The 20,043-nt window shown below is 53.6% G+C and overlaps 1 protein-coding gene across 7 annotated transcripts in view; it reads left to right on the top strand.

The window, feature by feature from the left end:
- The window catches only part of FHIP1B (FHF complex subunit HOOK interacting protein 1B), a 48,118-nt gene that overhangs the window by 16,561 nt on the left and 11,514 nt on the right, over nt 1–20,043 (top strand). For 3 of the 7 annotated variants that reach the window (XM_076053569.1, XM_076053563.1, XM_076053565.1), the window contains 12 exons: nt 853–1,044; nt 4,382–4,693; nt 6,172–6,423; nt 9,100–9,258; nt 9,577–9,876; nt 12,795–12,953; nt 13,605–13,691; nt 14,138–14,305; nt 14,931–15,010; nt 15,542–15,711; nt 17,677–19,026; nt 19,725–19,903. In XM_076053569.1, coding sequence (XP_075909684.1) covers nt 4,481–4,693; nt 6,172–6,423; nt 9,100–9,258; nt 9,577–9,876; nt 12,795–12,953; nt 13,605–13,691; nt 14,138–14,305; nt 14,931–15,010; nt 15,542–15,711; nt 17,677–19,026; nt 19,725–19,903 — 3,117 coding nt within the window. In that variant the 5' untranslated portion in view covers nt 853–1,044; nt 4,382–4,480. Of the gene's footprint in view, nt 1–852; nt 1,071–4,378; nt 4,694–6,171; nt 6,424–9,099; nt 9,259–9,576; nt 9,877–12,794; nt 12,954–13,604; nt 13,692–14,137; nt 14,306–14,930; nt 15,011–15,541; nt 15,712–17,676; nt 19,027–19,724; nt 19,904–20,043 lie in introns of all 7 variants that reach the window. The other 4 variants (XM_076053570.1, XM_076053567.1, XM_076053566.1 and 1 more) reach the window with 3 other exon arrangements.

The following is a 20,043-nucleotide window of genomic DNA, read 5'->3' as shown; positions in this document are numbered from 1 at the left end:
GGTGGCGGGGGAGGGCGAGGAGGGGTTGTGAATTGAGGTACTTGAGTCAGTTGTTAATCAAGCTGTTAATGGCGCAGAGGACAGGATATGCGCATTGTAATCTGAGTTGTTTAGAAGCTATAATGCTATGTTGAGCCGGGCACGATGGGCTCTCTCTGGCTTCTGCGGTTTCCTCCCACACAACACAAAACAACAACAAGTGGAATTGGCCAAGCGGAGTAGTGCAGAACTCTCCTGAAAACAAGTCTCGTGTGTGAGCGAGACTCTCCGATAATGTCGATGAGGTATAAACATCTCACCCCGAGTAACGATGCCTTGAATTGTTTATTTTCGGGGTGTTGTGGTAAGATATAAGGATTGGAAATTGTTGCCTCGTTTGTGCCATATTTTTATTGTTTATTGATTTTGTTAATGTATATTTAATGTTCAGTGTTTTCTCGCAGTTTGCCTAAATATTACATGAGCATATAATGAGTTTATAATTTGCATGCACGTTGATTTATTTCTCGTGTAATTTCACGGACATATCATGAGCGAAAGAAATCCGTTTTACTTGATGAATAGATGACGTTCTGCGCCTAGATATTGCGTTCACACATTGGCTGTGAATGTAAAAACCAAGCGCCAAAATGTGGGCTACCAAAACAAGCGTCGCTCCTCGCTTGGAGGCGGCGCGTTCGTTTTTTGCTCTCAAGTGCCTTTTTTGCCCATTTCCTTCACGATGCTAGTCAGAGAGTTGCCAGACGTTGGCAGCGGTCCCCACTCCGAAAGAGAGAGAGAGAGAGATGGAGGAGACGGAGAGAGAGTCTGAAAAGAAAAGGGGCCATTGACTGCCTCCTTTCTTGCATCCAGCACCGCCACGCGACGGTCGAGACGAAGGCGGCGGCGGCGGCGGCGGCAGCTGGGCCAGAAGGGGGCCGCTCTTGGCAGCACCGCAGGGAAGGTGCTGGACCACTCGCCACGTTGACCCAGGTCATCGTGGCGTGCCAGAGCGAGCGTGGACGTGCCCCCACGGCGCACTCGGTGGGAGGTTGGCGTCACAAGGCGAGTCGCCTCTCGTTCGCCTCGCGGTAAAGACGGCTGCGATTTCTGTGCGGTCGGGCTGCAAAAGTATTTGTTTCTCCGCAAAAATGTTTTAGTGAAGCTGCGGCACCCTGGCGATACCACTGCGACACCCTGGCGCAGTGTAATTCAGTGCTGGTTTACGGTGCTAAGCCACATAGGAAACAACCCACAAATCACGCAGTAGTATCCTTTGGCATGCATCTTAAGATCCACTGTAAGGCTACTGCTATAAGTAGCAGAGTTTTGCATCGTCGAGTGTTGCGATGATGCCGCTGTGGTGCAGTGGTCAGCACGCTTGACTTGGAATCCAGAGGTCGCCAGTACGATTCGATCTCCTGGCGCGGCAGTTGAGACGATGGGGCGAGTCTCCAAAATATCGCCCCTGCCTCTGCCCACCCAGCAGCAGCATACAGTAAGTGGGTTCACAACAGTCGATTGACAGGTCACGTGCTGTGGGGTAAGGTGTGGTTTATATGCCAGCCCCTTCCAAGACGTCTGGCCAGCATGGAAGAGTAGGCCAAACACCCTCTCAAGGGGCTTTCCAGAGCTTGCTACAGTGGAGGCCCTTCCACCAGCAGTGACGTGAACAAGTAATTGCGGGGCTGCGCCTGCACCTTGTTAATATGATGAAGTGCTGCAGTGTGCCTGATATCTGTGAATGGAAAAAAAATACAGCTCGTGTTTCCATTTAAAAACTGTTCATATGCCAACTTAAAAGGGTTGATTTCACCACACCTGTATAGTGCGTTCTCCATCTGTGAGTCACTATCCCTTTGGCCCCTCTCTCTACTCTAAAGAACCATTCTACAATACGACGTTTGCTTGTGAAGCAGCATTACGAATGACATGCTGAATCTGTGTAACTTATGCCTTTCATTTTGTTGTATACATGGAGATGTACAGCCTTGGGGGATAGTGGGAGGCGGTGGTACGTGACTACCTCACCAGCCTCGCCAGTGCGAGTTGGTGAACGCGTGGAGCATAGATGTGGCAACATGGAAGTACAGTACAACAATGGATTTTGTTACACTGCCTTCTCACTAAGTAACAAAGACGACCATTTGGCCACAAAGTGGAAGTGACGTCACCACACACTTTGGCCGGGCTTGGTGTTCTACCTTGAGGCCACATGAAGTGTCAAAGGCTCACTGGCAGGAGGCCACGACAGACCCTGGTGCCATGGGTTGACTGACCGAGATGACTATCACCAGCTGTGCTCCCTCTGTGCCTACTTGCTGCGTTTTATCTGTGTCCCACTCAGTTCATTCTTGTGAGCGTCGCTCTTCCTCCCACTGTCCTTGTTCGAAGGTGGTGACTCCAACTGCCCAGTCGCGTCCTTCACGAGCCTCCTCCACAGAGGCCGATCTTGAGAACCACATCCATCTCTCCCACATCAATCCATCTCTTCATCACAGACAGTGAATTTGACACGCAGGATTTTGCTGCTGATGAACATTTAAGTCATAAATACCCTCCACCACCAAACACAGTCAAACCAATTAAGTGATCATATGCACTGTTTAACCCGCCAATTATCATTAGCTCGGCTCACTGGTAAGTTGAAGAACAATTCTCACGAACAAATTGAGCAGCGATTTAGATGAACGACATTTAGTTTGAAGCCAGAATAACGATCTTGACTTTGTCTATTTTTATTCTGACTTCCTGGATCTTGTCCTGATGGTGTTTGATGTCTGGCATACGTCTGTTGGACTCTGCGTAAGCGTTTGTGGGCCTCTCTGCGAGTTGACGGGTCTCGATGGTAGCCCTTGGGTCCCTTGGTGCGCTTGTGGGTCTCTGTGTGAAGTCGAGAGGCAGTTTCACACCGCCCCGCCCACATCCGCTTGGCGACTCTGGATACCCAGAGCTGTCCAGGGCAGATTTTGGCAATCCTACTTTCGATGCTGCCTCCTTCAGGCATGGCTATATTTGCCTCAATTCCCCCATAGGCAATGGCACCATCTCCGTTTCTTCCACCCTGCCCCATGCGCTCCCCCCGATCGCCGCCGGAGGAGGAGCGAGGGTCCCCGTGGTGGTCCACACACCCCACGCCGCTCGTCCGATGCCAGTGTCGGTTTATTTTTCAAAGCGACCTTCCAAGACTCGGTTGCCAATGCTGCCCAGAAATGTGTTGACGGTTTTAAAATTGAAACACATTTTGCATGTTTTCCTTTGCCCCTGATGGATTCCATGAGGGTTTTTTTGAATCACGATAACGTTGGCCGTTCTTGTAAAAATCCGGTTGGGCAGTGCAGTGGTCATCTTTCAGTCGTAGCGTTACACTGCAGATAACGCAATTAATATTCATATTTATGACAGGAACGCTTCTCTGACACTCGAGCCTCGTTCATTAGGGTCCTGCTGTGTTGGGTTACTATTTTGACAATTCCTCCACTCGCTTGTTTTTACGCAGGAAGGTAATGGTGCAGCCCTGTAATCGCCTTCTCACACCACTAGGGGAGAGCTCTCCACGTGACTTTACCGAAAGAAACAAAGAGTAATTCCTGCAGTCACGAAAGCTTCGAGTCTAGTTTGAACCACCTCTACGGGGAGGGTTTACTCACAACTCACACTTTACTTCTAATTTAGCAATCTTTGGGAGAACGTTAATCAACCAGGCTATGCCTTAACTGTGTGGTAACCGACCCTCTGTGCTGCATTGCATTACACTTCTTAATTTGACAAAATTTGTTTTCTCAAACTTTAGATTTTCTTGCTCTAAGCCATTCTCTCCTCCGGCCACTGTGGTCCGGAATTCCACACTGCTCCCTCCTTGTCCCCTCGTTTGTCAGCTGGTCCCACCTCCCCAGTCCTCTCTCTGCCCCGGCCTCTCCCCTGTCTCTATTTAAGGTCTCGGCACAGAGTTGTTGTCCTTCTGTTTGTCTTGGTGTGTGTCTCCCTCGGCGTGTATTTGTGTCTCTCTACATGTGTGTGTGCCTATGCTGTTCCCGTGTCTGTGTTTTATCATTCATTCTTACCTGATGATGTTTGCTTGTGTTGCAATCGAAATGTCGCATTTTATTATTATTTGAGTTTATTTTCTACGTGACTTTACCGAATGAACCAAAGAGCTCTCGAGGGTATTTGGTCGACTTTTCCACACCCGAGCAGGCGTGTTGGTAGAGGCGGGGTACCCGCCGCACGCGACCTGCCGACTGAGACTTCACCACGGCAGTGAGCACCCATTTACTCTGCCCCAGTGGACAAGGCCCACGGCGGGGCGGAGGGGGAGCAAATCAAGAAACTCGCTCCCCCATTTGTTGCAAGTGCCGCCGAGCGGTTGACCGTCTATCCCTGTCGTCCGTTTCCCCAGCAGAGATCGCAGCGGGCGCCGGCGAAAGCGTCCACCTGGACCGGTTGGGGGGGCCGCTCCCCCCCCAGCCCCCCCCCCGTCTCCCCCCCACCGCGGCTCAGCATGAGCTGGCTCAGCCGCTTCAACGCTCGCGGGGGGCCGGGGGGCCGCAAGGCCGAGCGGGAAGTGGCCGCCGGTGCCACGGGCGTCGCCGCGGGCGCCCCTGCAGCGGGCCCCGTGGCCGCCGCCGTGGCCGCCGCCCAGCCGGAGCCCCCCAGCTCCCCCGGCGCGGACCCCGAGACGTGCCTCATGGTCTACAGGAACCACTGGATGCAGGTGGGTGGCTTCCTCGCGCCGCTCTTCGCTCTCTCCGTGCCCCATCGTAGTCGTGTTGGTGGGGGTTCGGGGAGCGGTGGCGCAGCCGTTGGCTCGCCGCCGCTTATGAACTCGTTCCCCCAGGACGGGAATCAAAATGTTTATTGATCCTGGAGAAATCCGGTGAGCTATGAAGCTCGTTTGCATGGATGTCCAGTGGTGGTGGGTCAGAACGTTACAACGACAAACAATACAAAAACACGATAGGAAAGCAAAGTATAGGAAACGTAAGCGAATCACTACATTAAATAAAGTATATACGATCAAATTGCATTAGTTCAAATCCCAATCTTTGGCAAGGCAGCAAAACGACTGCAAGAACGGTCCTAGACCACACCGAGACAACCACACTACAGCCTGCTCCCCCCCCCCACATTCCGCTCCACCCCCCCAGTCCGCTCCCCCCCCCTCCAAAGTCTGCTCCCTCCCCCAGAGTCCGCTCCCCCCCCCCCCCCCCCAGAATCCGCTCCCCCCCCCCCCCCCGAGTCCTCTCCCCCCCGAAAAACAGTCCGCTCACCCCCCCCCCCCCCCCCCCACAGACCAGCAACGCGCTCCACTTGAGAACCCCGTTTCATCACGTGCAGATGGAATCCTGGATTTGAACCCGGGATCGCCAGTGATCTGACATTATAAGCCTCCCGGGCACTCTCTGAGTTTCCTTTCACACTGATCTCTTCCACAGGGTGAAATCACGACTGCTGTCTGTTGCTTTTCGCGTGCAGTATTTATGGTCATTAAAGCGGTGTTCTTAATCTCTGTGAGCATGAGCCCTCTCGGCAGCATTCTTACTGCGGGGCTGTTCTTTGAAGAGGCCCTTTCGGGCGATCGCTGCTTTTAAGTTGAGGTCGCTTTGAATTGGTCACATCAGAGCTATCTATGCATTTGCTTGCTCTTTAGTGAATGAATGAAACACCTCAACTCCGTAGCTGGAACGTTTTCTAAAGGCCTCGGTTATGACCCCACTGCATCCCTCAGCCTGGTCAGTCAGGGTCGTTGTTTGCGGTGTAGTGGGGGGCGGGGGGGGGCAGAGTTCCAGCAGACACTCGCTGCCGACATTCGCCTGCGTCCACCGCGCCCACCAACACGCGGTGCACCCCGTGAGCAAGCGCCACTGTGGCGAGATGTTAACTACCTCGCCTGGTATACAGGAGGTCGTCGGTTCAATCCCGACCACCCTGCTGTATATTTGGAGTTTGCATGTTCTGCCTTTGGTATCGTGGATTTTTATCCGGGTCTTCCGTTTTTCCCTCCACATTTAGAATCAACGTCACGCGTATTGGCTGCTATAAATCTCGACACGATTAGGCCACTTGGTTGAGCTATCATTTGTGGCCAGGTTGCTTCTGAAAAATAAGTTAATACCTTACCTGGTAAAATAAAAAAATAGTTAACAGTTTTGAGCACCGTCCGATGCCCCACCGGCTCCCCGACCGCCACAGGTGCTTAAGGTGATCGAGAGGAATGCGGGTGGGGGGCGCGACGGGGTCGCATCATCGACGGCCCCTGCCGACGAGAAGAACTTGGTGCGGAACAACGTGGACCAGATGCTGTACCTGCTGGCGGAAGAGCTGCCTCCGAGGACGGGCGGCATGGGCCCCATCCTGGAGTTCACCGTCTCCGACGAGGTCCTGGGCCGCGTGGTGTCGTGGGGCCTGCGCATGCGCACCGCCCACGGGGGCGTCAGAGGCCAGGTGAGGGCTCCGGCGCCGGCTCCTAAAATCTGTACGCGGACAAAATAAAAGCGTTGATTTTCCGAATGACCTCCCGTGGGCCCCGCTCGGTGTGGCGGTTGGGGGGTGGGGGGGTCATCGCGGCGACGACGATGCCGTTACGTCGTCTGCCGGGGGTGGGGCCGTTGCTCACTGGCGTTTTGATTGGAATCTGTGGTAGCGAATCATCACCCCCCTCCCCCCCTTTCCTGCGAAAAACAAACTTGCCCGAGTCCTTCCGAAGAAGAGTCGTGAGACCCGGTGAGGCTCTGCTGGGTGAACAGGGGTAGTAGTAATAATAATTAGAATGGCACGAGTACCAACGTGTAGCCACCTGCAGGGACGGATGGCGGGAGGCGAGGGGTGAGTGGGGTTGGGTGGGGGGGGCTCAGCGGTGTTTGTCTCTCGCTTGGCTTGCAAGTGCCACTCCCTAAATAATGCAGCGTCTCAGCGAGGCGAGACATTGTCCGCGCACCACGGTGTGAGCTCCGCTCGTCAGCTCCATGGCTCGGGAGCGCAATTTCGTTCGCGCTCCGGGCACGCTGCCACGCGCACGCGCACCAACGGGGCGGTTGCTAGGCGTGTAAGAATGGCCACGCGCGCACGTATACGCTACACCCCGCTCCCTTCCCGTGGTACTCGGTGAATCGTCACCATTCGGTATTGCGATTCTGTGCAACTCTTGCTGACTCATTGGGTCTTTATCATCTGTTGTCTCGTTTTTGCCGAGTTTTGTCCGTGTTTGTCTTGTCTGTGCAGTCTGCCTTGTTCTACCCATCAGGTCTGCCAGTTCTGTACTGTCTACGTTTTCTTCGGTGTGTCACATTTGCGTTTGCGCAGTCATCACAGCGGTCACGTGCTTTTGCTTATACTGAGATATCGCAATGACCACAATCGCCCGGAAAGCACCCGATCATCGCAAGGCGTGTGAGTGGTCCCCGTCTGTCTGCTATGAAGAAGGGACTTTGCCCAAATGTCACCTACTGTACACATTCTCCTTTGAAGGGCCACAGTGGTGTTAATGAATGTGTCGATTTAACACGTAGGCTGGATTAATGTGTCGAGTTTATTGTTGTTATCTATCATTTGCCATTTAAAGAAATTATTTGTTTTTAAAAAGTGCCAACGGTGATGAGGCACTGACGCTCGCATGGCAATGTAACCCGGGCACATTCCGCCAAAGTCTGGCTCATGCCTCCCCCAGTCTCTCAAACCGCCACCCCCCCCCCCACCGCTCTCTCACCATCCCCTTGAATTTGACTCAGCTTTGCAAGGGCTATGTCCCGAAGCGGCGTCATTCCACGCTAGCGAACTTGCCGTCGACACAAAGCAAAGTGAACGCGCTGTACGCGTGTGCGTGTGTGCGCACGTGTGTGTGTTGTGTGTTTTATGGCTGCTTGTGTTGTGTAAGCTCTGCGTTTAAAGCTGCGGGCCTCACGACATTTGGCTGCGTCTGGAAGAGCGTTCTTGCTGCGCTGGGCAGTAGACGTGCGACAGCTCTTGCCTGATTGTGGGAATTACCACGATTCTGGGTTGTTATTTGATCCAAGAATTGAGGTTTTAAAATATTTGTTATTTACGTCGTGGTGCTTGAAGCGCCTGTTAAATGGATGCGTCACGCGAACCAATTGCCATGTTTACGATTCAAACTCGAGTGATTCGTGCACGCGGGATTCGATGTTAATATTAACTGGAAAAAGAGTTCCCGGACACCGTGAGGCTTTCATGGGTCATCGGGGTTATTTGACCATACCTCACCAAGCGGGTCAGTGTGCGGGTTAGTGTAGACTGAGAGCTTAGACATCGGAGCGTATTACGGCACAACAATGGATTTTGCGGCACTACCCACTGCTGCCCACAATGTAACCCAGCAGCAGCCACCTGTCAACACCTCCTGTGCCGATGCACGGCGGTTGCACATCCCAGCACAAGGCCCGAGCCTGCAAGGGAGAGCCGTGTGTGAGAACGTATTATTTGTAATTCATGGAAATCATGTACAATCGTATGCTAATGCAAACAAGAAGGCACGAAAGAGACAAATAAATAATTGTTTCTTGACTCAGATTGTGACCGTGAGTTGTGACCTGTGATATTGCAACATCCACCTTCGGGGTGCTTCCATGTGGCATGGTTATAAGGTGGTCAGACGGCTTGATTTGTCTCTTTGCATGATCTCTCTCTTCCACTGCACACCGGAGCCATGCCAAGGCCGTGCAGGAGGCGCCAGATCATTTCTCCACCGCAGAAGCTGATCCGTGCCACTGGCGCCACGCTCGGTGAACGAGTCGAGACACACGTATATGGGCGCGGTGACGCTGCGCTTTAGAACTGCTTATAGTTTGTTGTCCCTTCCACAGCACCTCCGATTAGCACAGTTGGTTACGTACGGTACGAAAAAAAGTTTAACACACATACTGCAATGATCGTTCTCCCCGCGTCTGGCCCCGTTTGTCCCCGTTTGTCCCCGTTTGGCCCAGAGCCAGATTCAGACGTATTGTGAATCCAGCGTAGTGCCCTTTAGTTCTGGCTCAGCACGGCAAACGCCCAGTCGAGGACCATGCGTACCGTGAGTTTACCCTTCGCTGGCCTCGGCTGAAATGCCCCAGTGGAGCACGGGGGAGCTCAAGTGGGAATCTCCGTGAACCTCGTGCTGCGCAGGATGCTGTTGACGAGGAGGACGAGGAGGTGAGAGCGGAGCAGCTCAAGATGTACGAGGTGCTGGTGTCGCAGTCCCACCAGCCCCTACTGCATCACAAACCCATCCTTCACCCGCTGCTGGGGCTGATGGCCGCATGCGCCAACTCTCGCTCTCCCAAGGTGAGGCCGATCCCTCCCGTCCACCCCACCCCTGTGGCGCTGCGGATGGCGGGAGCTGGAACTGAACGGGAACGCTTTGCGTCTCCTTCGCCTTGTTCTCGTCTTGTACGGCGGGTTGCTGCTCGGTGACGTTTCCGTGTTCGTGTCGAGATTGGCGAGTGGGCGAGTGGGCGAGTGGACGGCCTCAGGAGCAGCCTCACGCTGGTTATCTGGATGATCGAAGCACGTAGCGGCGTACTGTGAGGTCCCTTGTTTTAGATGTAGATTCACTCGGACACCTGGGTGAGATTCCAGCAGCGTGGTCCCTGTCGCCTGCAGGTGGAGACCAACCTGGTGCTGCTGCTGAGCCAGCTGTGCTCGGTGCTCGTCAAGGACCCGGCCACTCTGGAGCTCGTCTTCAACGACCGCCCATCCCCGCTCGCCCCATCTGGCGGCGCCGGTGCCGCGGGTTTCGCGCCACGTAACGACGCGCTGGTGTTCGCGCTACTCGTGGGCTACGTGCACCGCGAGGGCTCGCTGGGGCAGCAGGCGCGCGACGCACTGCTGCTCATCATGTCACTGACGGCAGAGAACCGCTCGCTCGGGGAGTACATCGCCGACCGCTCTGATTTCTGCCCGGTGAGAGCCCGGCGTTGCCGGCGTTGCCGATTTGGCGGCGCGAGGTCCGCGATGACAGAATCCGTAATTGGTGTTCGGGTCGGGCCCATCGATGATATTTTGTTGAGCGTGAAGGCAGCAGCCGGAGGGCAATGTCGAGGTGTGCCTATGGCCACAACGAGAGGGCTTCACGAGATGGCGTCCTTTTGCTATTCCTCCTATTAAGGAGCGTAGACTACAGTGTCCACGCCCACCCAAGGCCACCTAACTGAACATATGTGTCGTGAAATCCTCCACCACCAACCCGACATGGCCAAACATTAAATTAGCACTTTGTCAGGCATTTTAATGGGCCAGTTATTGTATCAGCTCACCGGAACATTGGAGGGGAATTCTCATGTTTATGAAGGCACGATGTTTGATTTGGATATCTGTCAAATGTCTGGGAAGAAAATAATTTCAAATGTAATGTAGAGGCGTGGTCAAATTTTCGCTTAAAAAAACCCTTCGTACACCGCGTGGCAATTTAATTTGTTTGGCTGTGTCGGGTGGTTTTATGACACATTTGGTCAGATCATTACGCGTAAAGATAATTCTATCGTCTTGTTTTGGAAAATATTGTTTGATTGTCGCTCTTAATTTTTAAAACGTTCTCATTTCGAACAAAATATGTCTGACATCACGAATAGTAATTTAAAAAAATAGCTTTCTGATGTATTTGGGTTTTTTTGCCGTGCGTTGTTTGGCACGATGCCCGACGTTTCGCTCGTGCTGGGAGCATTCTCAGGCAGCGAACTAATATAGTGAGTTCTGCTCTAACGCCGCTCGTTTTCATTACGCGAATTCGATATAACACAATTAATGTATAAGCTGACACATTTTTTATAACGCGATCGAGTGAACAGAACTACGTCGCGCGGGTAGGAATAAGCGGTTGTACGGCTGCCTCGGTGTAACATTGCACAAAGCGGGATGCTGCTGGATGCTTCGAGATCAGTGGTTCATAAACTGGGTGCACGCACCCCCTGGTGGTGCGAGATGCCCTATCTGGGGGTGCGAGACATGGCCATATTATTTTAGAAGGTAAATCATCGAAACACAAATTTAGCACGGGCACGTAAGTACAACTACTTTGTGTCATCAAACCCCTACGTATTTATTAACACTATACATTATTTTATTTACGATTGAGAACCAAAGGAGTGCAGGCTTCCTAACAGTTTAGCACCACTGTTCTAGATGCCTACCCACGTGCCTCAGTCTTGGTTCAGCCTGCGTACGCTTCTCATTTTATCGCGGACTGTGATTTCCCCTATATTTTTTATTTTACCGCGATTTTTCCATAGCGCGGTGTTCTTCAGCAACGTAATTACTCCCACCGCGTTATAGGAGAACAGACTGTATGACTTAATATAAATGGTGGAAAGACAGCTGCAGTGTGGAGGGAGGGGGAATTTTTCCGCAGCTGCACACAAACTTAGCCTCATCCCGGAACCTTCCAGGTGCATAATGTCGCGGCATTGTCAGGAGGTCGTTGTGGCCACTATCGCATCGTTTTTCTCGGCGATGAGATCCTGTCGTTGTCGTAAGGTCAACACCAGACCTTGTGAGGGTCGCTCTCCCAGCTTCTGGCTTTTGGTCATCCCGTAGAACCCCGCTGGCCTCTGGGCGCCGCGTCAGTGCACAATGTTCCGTGTGCTCTTCACACACTTTTTTTTGTGGATTTGTTTGACATCGCAGGACCCTGCAAACTTTACCCATTGTAAAATCCTTAATGGGTAACTGACGTCAGAAATGCAGGAAGGGCGAGTGGTTCATTGAGAATGTGTGTCAATGTGCACCTTGCACCCGTTGCCTGTTATCCGCAATATCGTCGCAAAGGCCAGGCGCATTTCTGATAGGTGTTTATGACGCTCCATAAATTCCACGTTGTCGCTACCGCGCCCCCAAAGCCTGCCATACAGTGAGGGAAAAAAGTATTTGATCCCCTACGTTTGCCCACTGTCAAAGAAATGATCAGTCTATAATTTGAATGGTAGATTTATTTGAACAGTGAGAGACAGAGTAACAAAAAAATCCAGAAAAACTTATTTCCCTCATTAAAAATGCAAATCAATTTATAAAAATTTTGGCATGCGTTTTTCTGGATTTTTTTTGTTATTCTGTCTCTCACTGTTCAAATAAACCTACCATTAAAATTATTATCACCAGGGGATCAAATTCTTTTTTCCCTCATTGTAGGTGTGCACACGCTTTTATCACATTTTTTTCCCATTTTAGGATTGTGTTATTTTAATTTCCTTCCCCATTACATTCCATCTGCATAAATCTTATTTTGACTCTGCCGTGGTGTAATGGGATACATGCTGGAGTTGCATTCTTGAGGTTGCCAGTTCGCTCTCCCCGGACGCAGCAGCTGTCGCTGAACAGGATGCGATGGGCCAGACTTGGTGATTTCATCGGCATCACCGGCCATGTCGCGCTGGGCCTGTCTTGTACGGGGTTTCCCACCTTCGGGAGGCAGCCGTCATTTTAAATAAGGGCACGAGTAAACAATATTGACAAAAAAACCGCAACTAACGTTCCCGGCTGTCGTTTTAATGGAGGAGTCGATGTTTTCTTCCACCGCTCCAATGCCCACTGCCTAGGCTAGGGTTCACCCAAACAAGGCGGTAAATTGAGAAATACAATTATGGAAAACTGAAATGGTGTTAGTTGTCATTAAGCGAGAATTAATAATGTGCGGTGAAATGTTACATCGCCCGGCCGCACGACGGATTCCTGGCGGGCAGCCCCCCCCCCCCCCCCCCGCATGCCGAGAGCGACGCTGCAGCGTGACGGGGGGGGGGGACGCACGACGCTCGCGCCGGTCCGGTCCACGGCGTCGTTCACGCGGCTGCCGGCACTGACCCCGCCTGCTGGTGCGACGCTTGTTGCAGGTGCTGGCGACGGGGCTGAGCGGGCTGTACTCGTCGCTGCCGCGGAAGATTGAAGTGAATTCCGACGAGTGGCACTCGCTGCGCCGGGAGGACTGGTTGGGCGTGCCGGCCCTCGTCAGGTTCATGAACTCGCTGGAGTTCTGCAACGCCGTGGTGCAGGTGAGCGCCGGCGCGTGTGGGTCACCGCGGGTGAGTGTGCTTGGCGAGCGTGGCTCGTGAGCGCTCGTGAGCGTGGGTGAGTGCGCCCTCCACAATGCGGCCGGCTGCTGGACTCGGACCGATTCGCTGCGCCCTCACGCACCGATCCAGTGAACTGTTACGATTCAGGATAGCGATTTGAGAATCCATTCTAAATGCTTTTTGACAGTTTTTAAAGTGGTCTGTCTGTCCGTCTCTGGATTGGGAATTGGTGGGTGGGGGCAGTTGCGACTACTTCCGTATACCTGGTCCAATTGTTAAACTTTCATTGCTATTGCAGATTGATCCTAAAGAAAACCGGCCAAATCATTAAATGGGTTGCCCATATTAGAATTCTCATGCGTGGTTGCGCAAGGGTGTCATCATCGTTGATCACGTGATACGTCTGCCATCTCGTGGCCAAAACATGTATATGTAAAAAACAATATTCTGCCTTCGTACCGGTTGTGCCCTATTCAGTGTGCAATCCTTAATGAAATTACTTTGACGTATGTTACGGAACGATTGCTTTATTGAAATGTTTGTAATTGAGACGTCATGCTCTTGCGATTGAACTGTAAGATTTCCGCTGTCTGTTTTTGAATATCCTTCACCGGGCTCCCCTCCCTGCAGGTTGCTCACGAGGTGGTGAGGAATCAGCTGATCAAGTACATCTACCACGGGTTTCTCATCCCAGTCATGGGCCCAGCACTGGACAAGGTGAGATAGACCGCGCGTACACACGTTCAACCCTACCGCTGTTTCAGCCGGAGCTTCTGTCTTTGACCAGGATGAGGAGCTGTTCTGGGCACAGATGAAAACTTTGAAAGACCAAAAGTGGACCCAAGTGCATTGCACTGCAAAAGGCTCATATAGACAAGTGGCACGTCAACTGTTGTACAGAACGTTTGTTTCCCACCTTCACCGCAATAATGTCGCTCTGTGATGAAGTTGTTCGTGACCGCGAGCCTTTCAGTGTAAACTATCTCAAATGAGTACCTGGAGCGCTGTGTTAACATTGCCATTTGGGAGACAAAGGCGGCCGGGCGTGGTCCTGCTACGGCACCCCGTTGTGTGCCGTGCCAGCCTTCATAGGTGCTGCTCACTAACAGCGCTTGCCATGACGGGGGATCTTTGTATTTGCGTGCGTGCGTTTCGGTACTCAGACGCTGGTGGAGGAGCAGATCGCCAGCACAGCTTACCTGGACCTCTTCCTGCGAATGGTTACGGAGCCGTCGCTGCTGCGCACCTTCCTGCACTTTGTGCTGCTACACTCCGAGGATGACAAGCGCGTCCTGGACATGCTCGTGGCACGCATCAGCAGCAGCTCGCGGGTACGGCACCTGGCACCTCACAGCCCCCGGCAACCCACGGCCCCCGTCACTCCGTGGCCCCTGACACCCCACGGCCCACTCTCTCCCTCCACTCACCACGGCGCCTCGCGGTCACCCAGGCCTACGAGCCTAGTCATCTGGTAAATAACCAAGGATAAAAGCATTTACGTGTTTACGCATCCATCCATCAGTCCCTCTGTCCGTCTCTCCATTTGTCCCTCCGTCCGTCCCTTTGTCCGTCCGTCCGTCATCCCTCTGTCCCTAACACCATCCCTCCATGCGCCTGTCTGTCCCTTCGTCCATTCCTCCATCCATTTTCATCCAATATGAACTAAAGTTTTGTGTAAAGTTCCATGTTGCTGTTTCGTTCGTGCCAACGCTACAACAGTTTAACTGGGTGTTTGAGATGACATGATTACGCGTGACGACATCGTCTCGTCGAGCGGCCTGGAGCGTCGATGTGATCATCGCCAGTTTAAAAACCCTCCCAATGGCCAAACGTGTGTAGGCACGCGAGAATGCATGCGTGCACGCCATTGTTCGTTCCCCTGTTTATATTTTGCTTGTGTGTTGAGCCCCCCACCACGCTCGCGTGACGCGACGGCTCCGTTTCTGTGTCACACAGCTGTGCATGGTGTCGCTAGCGCTTTTCCGGACGCTGCTCAGCCTCAACTGTGAGGACGTAATGCTGCAGCTGGTGCTCAGGTGAGGCGCGGCCTTGCTCACCGCGACGCTCGCACCGCCATCTGGCGCCTGTCTGGAACGCAAGGGTCGGGGTTCGGGGACTCTTCAAGAGCACACTTTCTAGGTCCGGGCGTCTGCTGCTGTACGGTTGCAGGAGCTGGCAAAAGGAAGGAAGCGATGGCGAGTCTCGGTGTTAGGAGGGGCTGAATTGTCATAGGCCTAGGAAAAAATTATCACGGACAAAACAGTGACCCCAGATTGAATCTGTGCATCGAATTGTAGAGGCAGTTAATCGTAAAATGTCTTGGATGATCCAGAAAATTAGAATGAATTGACTTGTACAAAGGGCGGGTCGCTATATATATGTATGTCGAACTTCTTTCCCACCGTACGTAGCTAATCGGAGGTGCGATATATAAACCTTGAGATAAATCAATAAACTAACCGCACGTTGGGTCACGACCTCGACTCGTGACAATTCACCGCTGGTCGCCGTTAACGAACCTCCGTGCCCACCCCTCCCCCCAACAACGCCCGCCCCTCCTCCGCCAGGTTCCTCATCCCGTGCAACCACGTGATGCTGAGCCAGCGCCGCGCCGTCAAGGAGGTGGACCTGTACGGGCGCACGGCCGACCGTCTGCTGTCGCTGTCGCCCGAGTGCTGCCGCCTGGAGCAGCTGCTGCTCGCCGAGCGGGAGGACGAGCACGTGCTCTGGTCCAAAGGTGCGCGCTCTGCGCCCTGCACGTTGCACCCGACACACACCGCGTGCTGCCCTGTCGCGCTGCAGCATCGGTCTCGGCGTACAGCGGGGTCGAGCGATGTAACATTTCACCGCGCATTATTAATTCTAGCTTAATGACGATTAACACCACGTCGGTTTCCCCTAATTGTATGTCACACTTTCACCGTCTTGTTTTGGTGCTCTGATTTACCTTAATAGTTTTTCATCTAGCCTACCATTTGTTAAAGGAGGATGACGTCACCCCCACGCCGCACGATTACTCTGCACTGAGCTTTTGCACGGGACTGATTTAATGGTCATTAGGTTATTTTTTGTAACTTTATTATTGTGAACGTTAATAATAATAATTATTATTTTATGTAGGCTTCACAACCAATATGATTTATAGTTGGTTCATTTTGGGTGAGATCATGGTGTAGATATAATGCCAGTTTTCAGTGATACCCTCCACCACGGCATAGCCAATCAAATAAAGTTGTCATGAATACTTGATTTATAATTACTGGCGAAACGTCATACTCGAATTGTAAATGTTGTGGGTTTACTCTCCAGCACACAACCGGTGTGCTTAACTATTAACTAATTGGCTCGTTTTTTGTACGTCACAAACCTTACTCATTGGCTGTGTCGGGTGGTGGCGGGTTTAACAACACATTTATATTTACACTAACCCAAAAAAACCTCTATAGATACTTACATTTAAGTTTTTATGACAACTTCATTTAGTAAAAAACTTGATATATCTACATTTTCTAACCAAAAATTCACTAATTATGAATCATGAACTTTCATTATTGTTATTTAAATAAATGTTTTTGTCAGGAATTAAAATATAACAACAATTAGACCAACAGACAGCCATTATACTGACGCTACTTTGCCGAATGGACGACATGATTCTCGTGGACCCTATACCCTGGGATGTACAATGTAGCATCGCCGTGTCCTGGTGACTCGTATTCAGAAAGAGTGATGCCCTAAACTTGCAATTGACCTGTTCCCCATCTTTCAACTAAACTATATTTTATTTAACCAGGTAAGGCCCACTTAGCTACGTAGCTCTCTTTCAGAAGCTACCTGGCCACAAACGATAGCCCAACGAAGTGGCTTATTTATAGCAGCCAAATACTCGAAAGGCATGTTTCTAAATGTGGCGAGCACTGTTTTTGGCTGTCACCGCGAAAAGAAGCGGAACAATTTTCGAGTCGAATTATTACTCCGCAATAGGGAAGCTGTCAGCGGAACTTCGCTGGAACGGAAATCAAATTACCTCCTGTTTATCTAAACAATCTAAATGGGGCCGATATGGCAAATCGGCACGGGGCATGATCACCTCGTTTGATGAACTAGCTCTGCCCAGTTTGTAAATCGCAAGGAACGGTTTTATCGTTTCAAGATTAAAATATTACTGCCATGGTAGATCCGATATTGAGTTGCGCACTAAGGAATTCGTTTTGCAATTTACACGACCTATTTGCTGATGTCGCCGTACAAACGAGACTGAAAGCGTGAGAATGAATGCAAGCGGCACGGGACGAAAGGGATCCGATCCTGGAATCAGATTGCAACCCGCTCAGCGTGAAGATTTCACCGAATCGAGGAGCCTTCTTTTGTAGTCCATTTTCGCATATCTGGCTCGCTCGAGACTGAGGCATAGACGGTTACGCAATCGTGACGGCTACACGGTCGTGGGTAATGCATTCGACTGTGCTTTCTAAGTGAGGGAATTGTACGCGGAACCAAGAATGTGCCCCTGCGCGTGTGAAAAGATCGGATGTGTGAACATCTGTAACAAATGGCGGTTACACAGCTGTGCGCAGATGTAGGCGTTTAGTTGGTCGGGGCGGATTCGTGAGGGCCGGATGCGCGACGTTGCGCTGCGCACACCTGAATCGACTCCCGGCCTCGACGTGACATCCTTCCCCTTGTGTTTCGCACCGCCCAGGCCTGGTGTGCGGCGTCTCGGAGGGCCAGCCCTCGGCGTCCCCGACACCCAAACCCACCACTCCGGCCCGCATGGGGTTCTTCTCGCGGCAAAAGACGGAAATCTTCGAACGGCAGCAGCGCTCGCCCGCTGTTCACGAACAGCCGGCGCGTCCACAGTCCCCCGCGTCGACAGCGCTCGCGTCGCCGCCGCAGCAGCAGCAGCAGCAGCAGCAGCCGCCGCTGCGGCCGGGCGGCGGCAATTTCGACGAGCGGACGGAAGCGGAGCCCGGCTACCTGCAGTACCTGCGTGACGCGCGCCGCGGCGTGCGGCGCTGCGCGCTGGCGTGCCGCGCGTGGTCGGCTCCCTACGACGGGGAGACGCCGGCGCCGGGCAGCGTGGTGATCGCGCCGAGCGAGGCGCTCGCCTCGCTGCCGCTCGACGCTGAGCACTTCGCTCTGGAGCGCAAGCTCGAGCCGCCGGCGGAGAGCCCCGAGTGGGACATCCGCCTCGACCAGTACCGCATCGCCGTGTTCCCGCACTCCAAGAAGCGCAGCGTGCAGCGGCGGAGGAGGCAGGGCGCTCAGAACGACGCTGCCGTGCCGTGCCCCCCGAAGCCGGCGGGCGACCAAAACGGCCTGGCGCCGACGTCGGCGATCCTGGAGGGCGACTCGCGGTCGGAGGCGCCGTCCGGTCTGAACGGCGCCGACTCGGCGAGGAGCGGGGAGGGTGGCGTCGTGCAGGCCCCGGAAGCTTCTGACGACGATCCCATGGCCAAGAAGCAGAGGAGGGAGAAGCGACGAGAATCGCACGACGACGGCGAAGTCGGCGGCGCGAGCGTGGCCAATGGGAGCGCCGCGCCCATCGAGCCGGTGATCGCCCCGCCCCGCGGCCAGCCGCGGCCGTCGGCGGAGAGCGCCGCCTGGGAGGAGACGGAGTCGGACGCGCCGGCTTCCGCTCCCGCCGGCTCCTGCGGTCGCTACGAGGGTGCAGCGGGGATGACGGTGGGCGACGCGCCAGCGGAGGCATCCTCCGCTCTCGACGAGTCGGTCGACAGTCTCATCCAGACGTTCCTGGAGGGCTCTTCGGATGACGCCAGCGGCCTCGTTGCCGACCTGCACAAGCAATCGCTGGTCGCCGTCGCGGCCGGTGTCACTGACGCCGAGGAATCCTCCGGGGACGCGGTTATCGGAGGGGATGAGACCGCCGCCGCCATCGCACCCGACTGCGTCGCCGCCGACTTCTCGGCACTTTCGGAGCAGGTGGAGCCGCGGGGCATGGAGACGCCGACGCAGGCGCAGGCACACGTGGTGACCCTGCCTGCCCTGCTCGCACAGCATCCGAGTCAAGCCATCGGCACGCCGTTCACCGGTGAGGACCGGCGTGGGTTGCGGGGTCGCGCCGTGCTGGCGAATGTCTCCGTCTCGGCTGTGCTGCCTCCCTCCTCCGTGCTGTTTGGCTCGTCGCTGCGGCCTCGTGCCGGGTATTTCGGTCGCGTCTCTTGTGCCGCCTCCCTCATCTGTACCGGGAGCGTCGTCTATCCACTCTGTACTGGCACGTAAGGTTGTTATTGGAAAGTAAAAATTAGCTGCGTCCGTGTCAAGCCACGTGCTCCTTGTGAGCCGGCGTTTGGCCACCCCTACTGTAGACTGTAGGTAAAGGTGTATCCCTGCAATCCCCTGCTCACGCCACTGCTCGCGGAAGGAACTCCACTCGTGGCTAAACGTCCCCTTTCGAGGGTATTTTGGGCGATTCTTCCATGCTGGTCAGACATCTGAGTAGAGGTGAAATATTCACACTTTACTCCACCATACGTGACCTGCCGATCGTCTCACACTTGGTGTACCTGTTGGGGTGATAGAGACAGGGGGATTTAAGAAACTTGAAGAAAGTTTGTACCTTTCGCGCTGGGAGATCGAATCGACCCGGCGACCTCTCCAGCGTGCTGACCGTTACCACCACGGCAGCATTCTGCAGGCCGTAGTCTCGCGTTAAAACGCCCTCGTCGTCACGGCCGTCGTTGACACTTGGGTGTCCATCGTCGTCCTCCCTTGCTCTCGTTGTCCAAGGGCCCTTTGTGGGCGCGCTGTTTGCCAAGCTGGAGAACATGATGCAGAATTCGCTGTACGTCAACCTGTTGCTGACGGGCGTCGTGACGCAGCTGGCCTGCTACCCGCAGCCACTGGTGCGCTCCTTCCTGCTCAACACCAACATGGTCTTCCAGCCGAGCGTCAAGTCCCTGGTGCAGGTGAGCGAGGGCACCGACAGCAGTGAGTCTCTGAGCGAGTCTCTGAGCGAGTCCCTGAGCGAGTCTTGAATGAGTCTGTGGTTCCCTGTCGGAAGCTCCCCACTGCTATGCAATGGCCTCTCCCATTCTCCCCCACCCCA

The sequence above is a fragment of the Petromyzon marinus genome, chromosome 61, assembly GCF_048934315.1.
Source record: "Petromyzon marinus isolate PM22_M1 ecotype Great Lakes invasive population chromosome 61, UKy_Petmar_22M1.pri1.0, whole genome shotgun sequence".
Lineage (NCBI taxonomy): Eukaryota > Metazoa > Chordata > Hyperoartia > Petromyzontiformes > Petromyzontidae > Petromyzon > Petromyzon marinus.
Note: the sequence above shows the minus strand (reverse complement) of the source record. Positions and strands in the feature narration are given on the sequence as shown.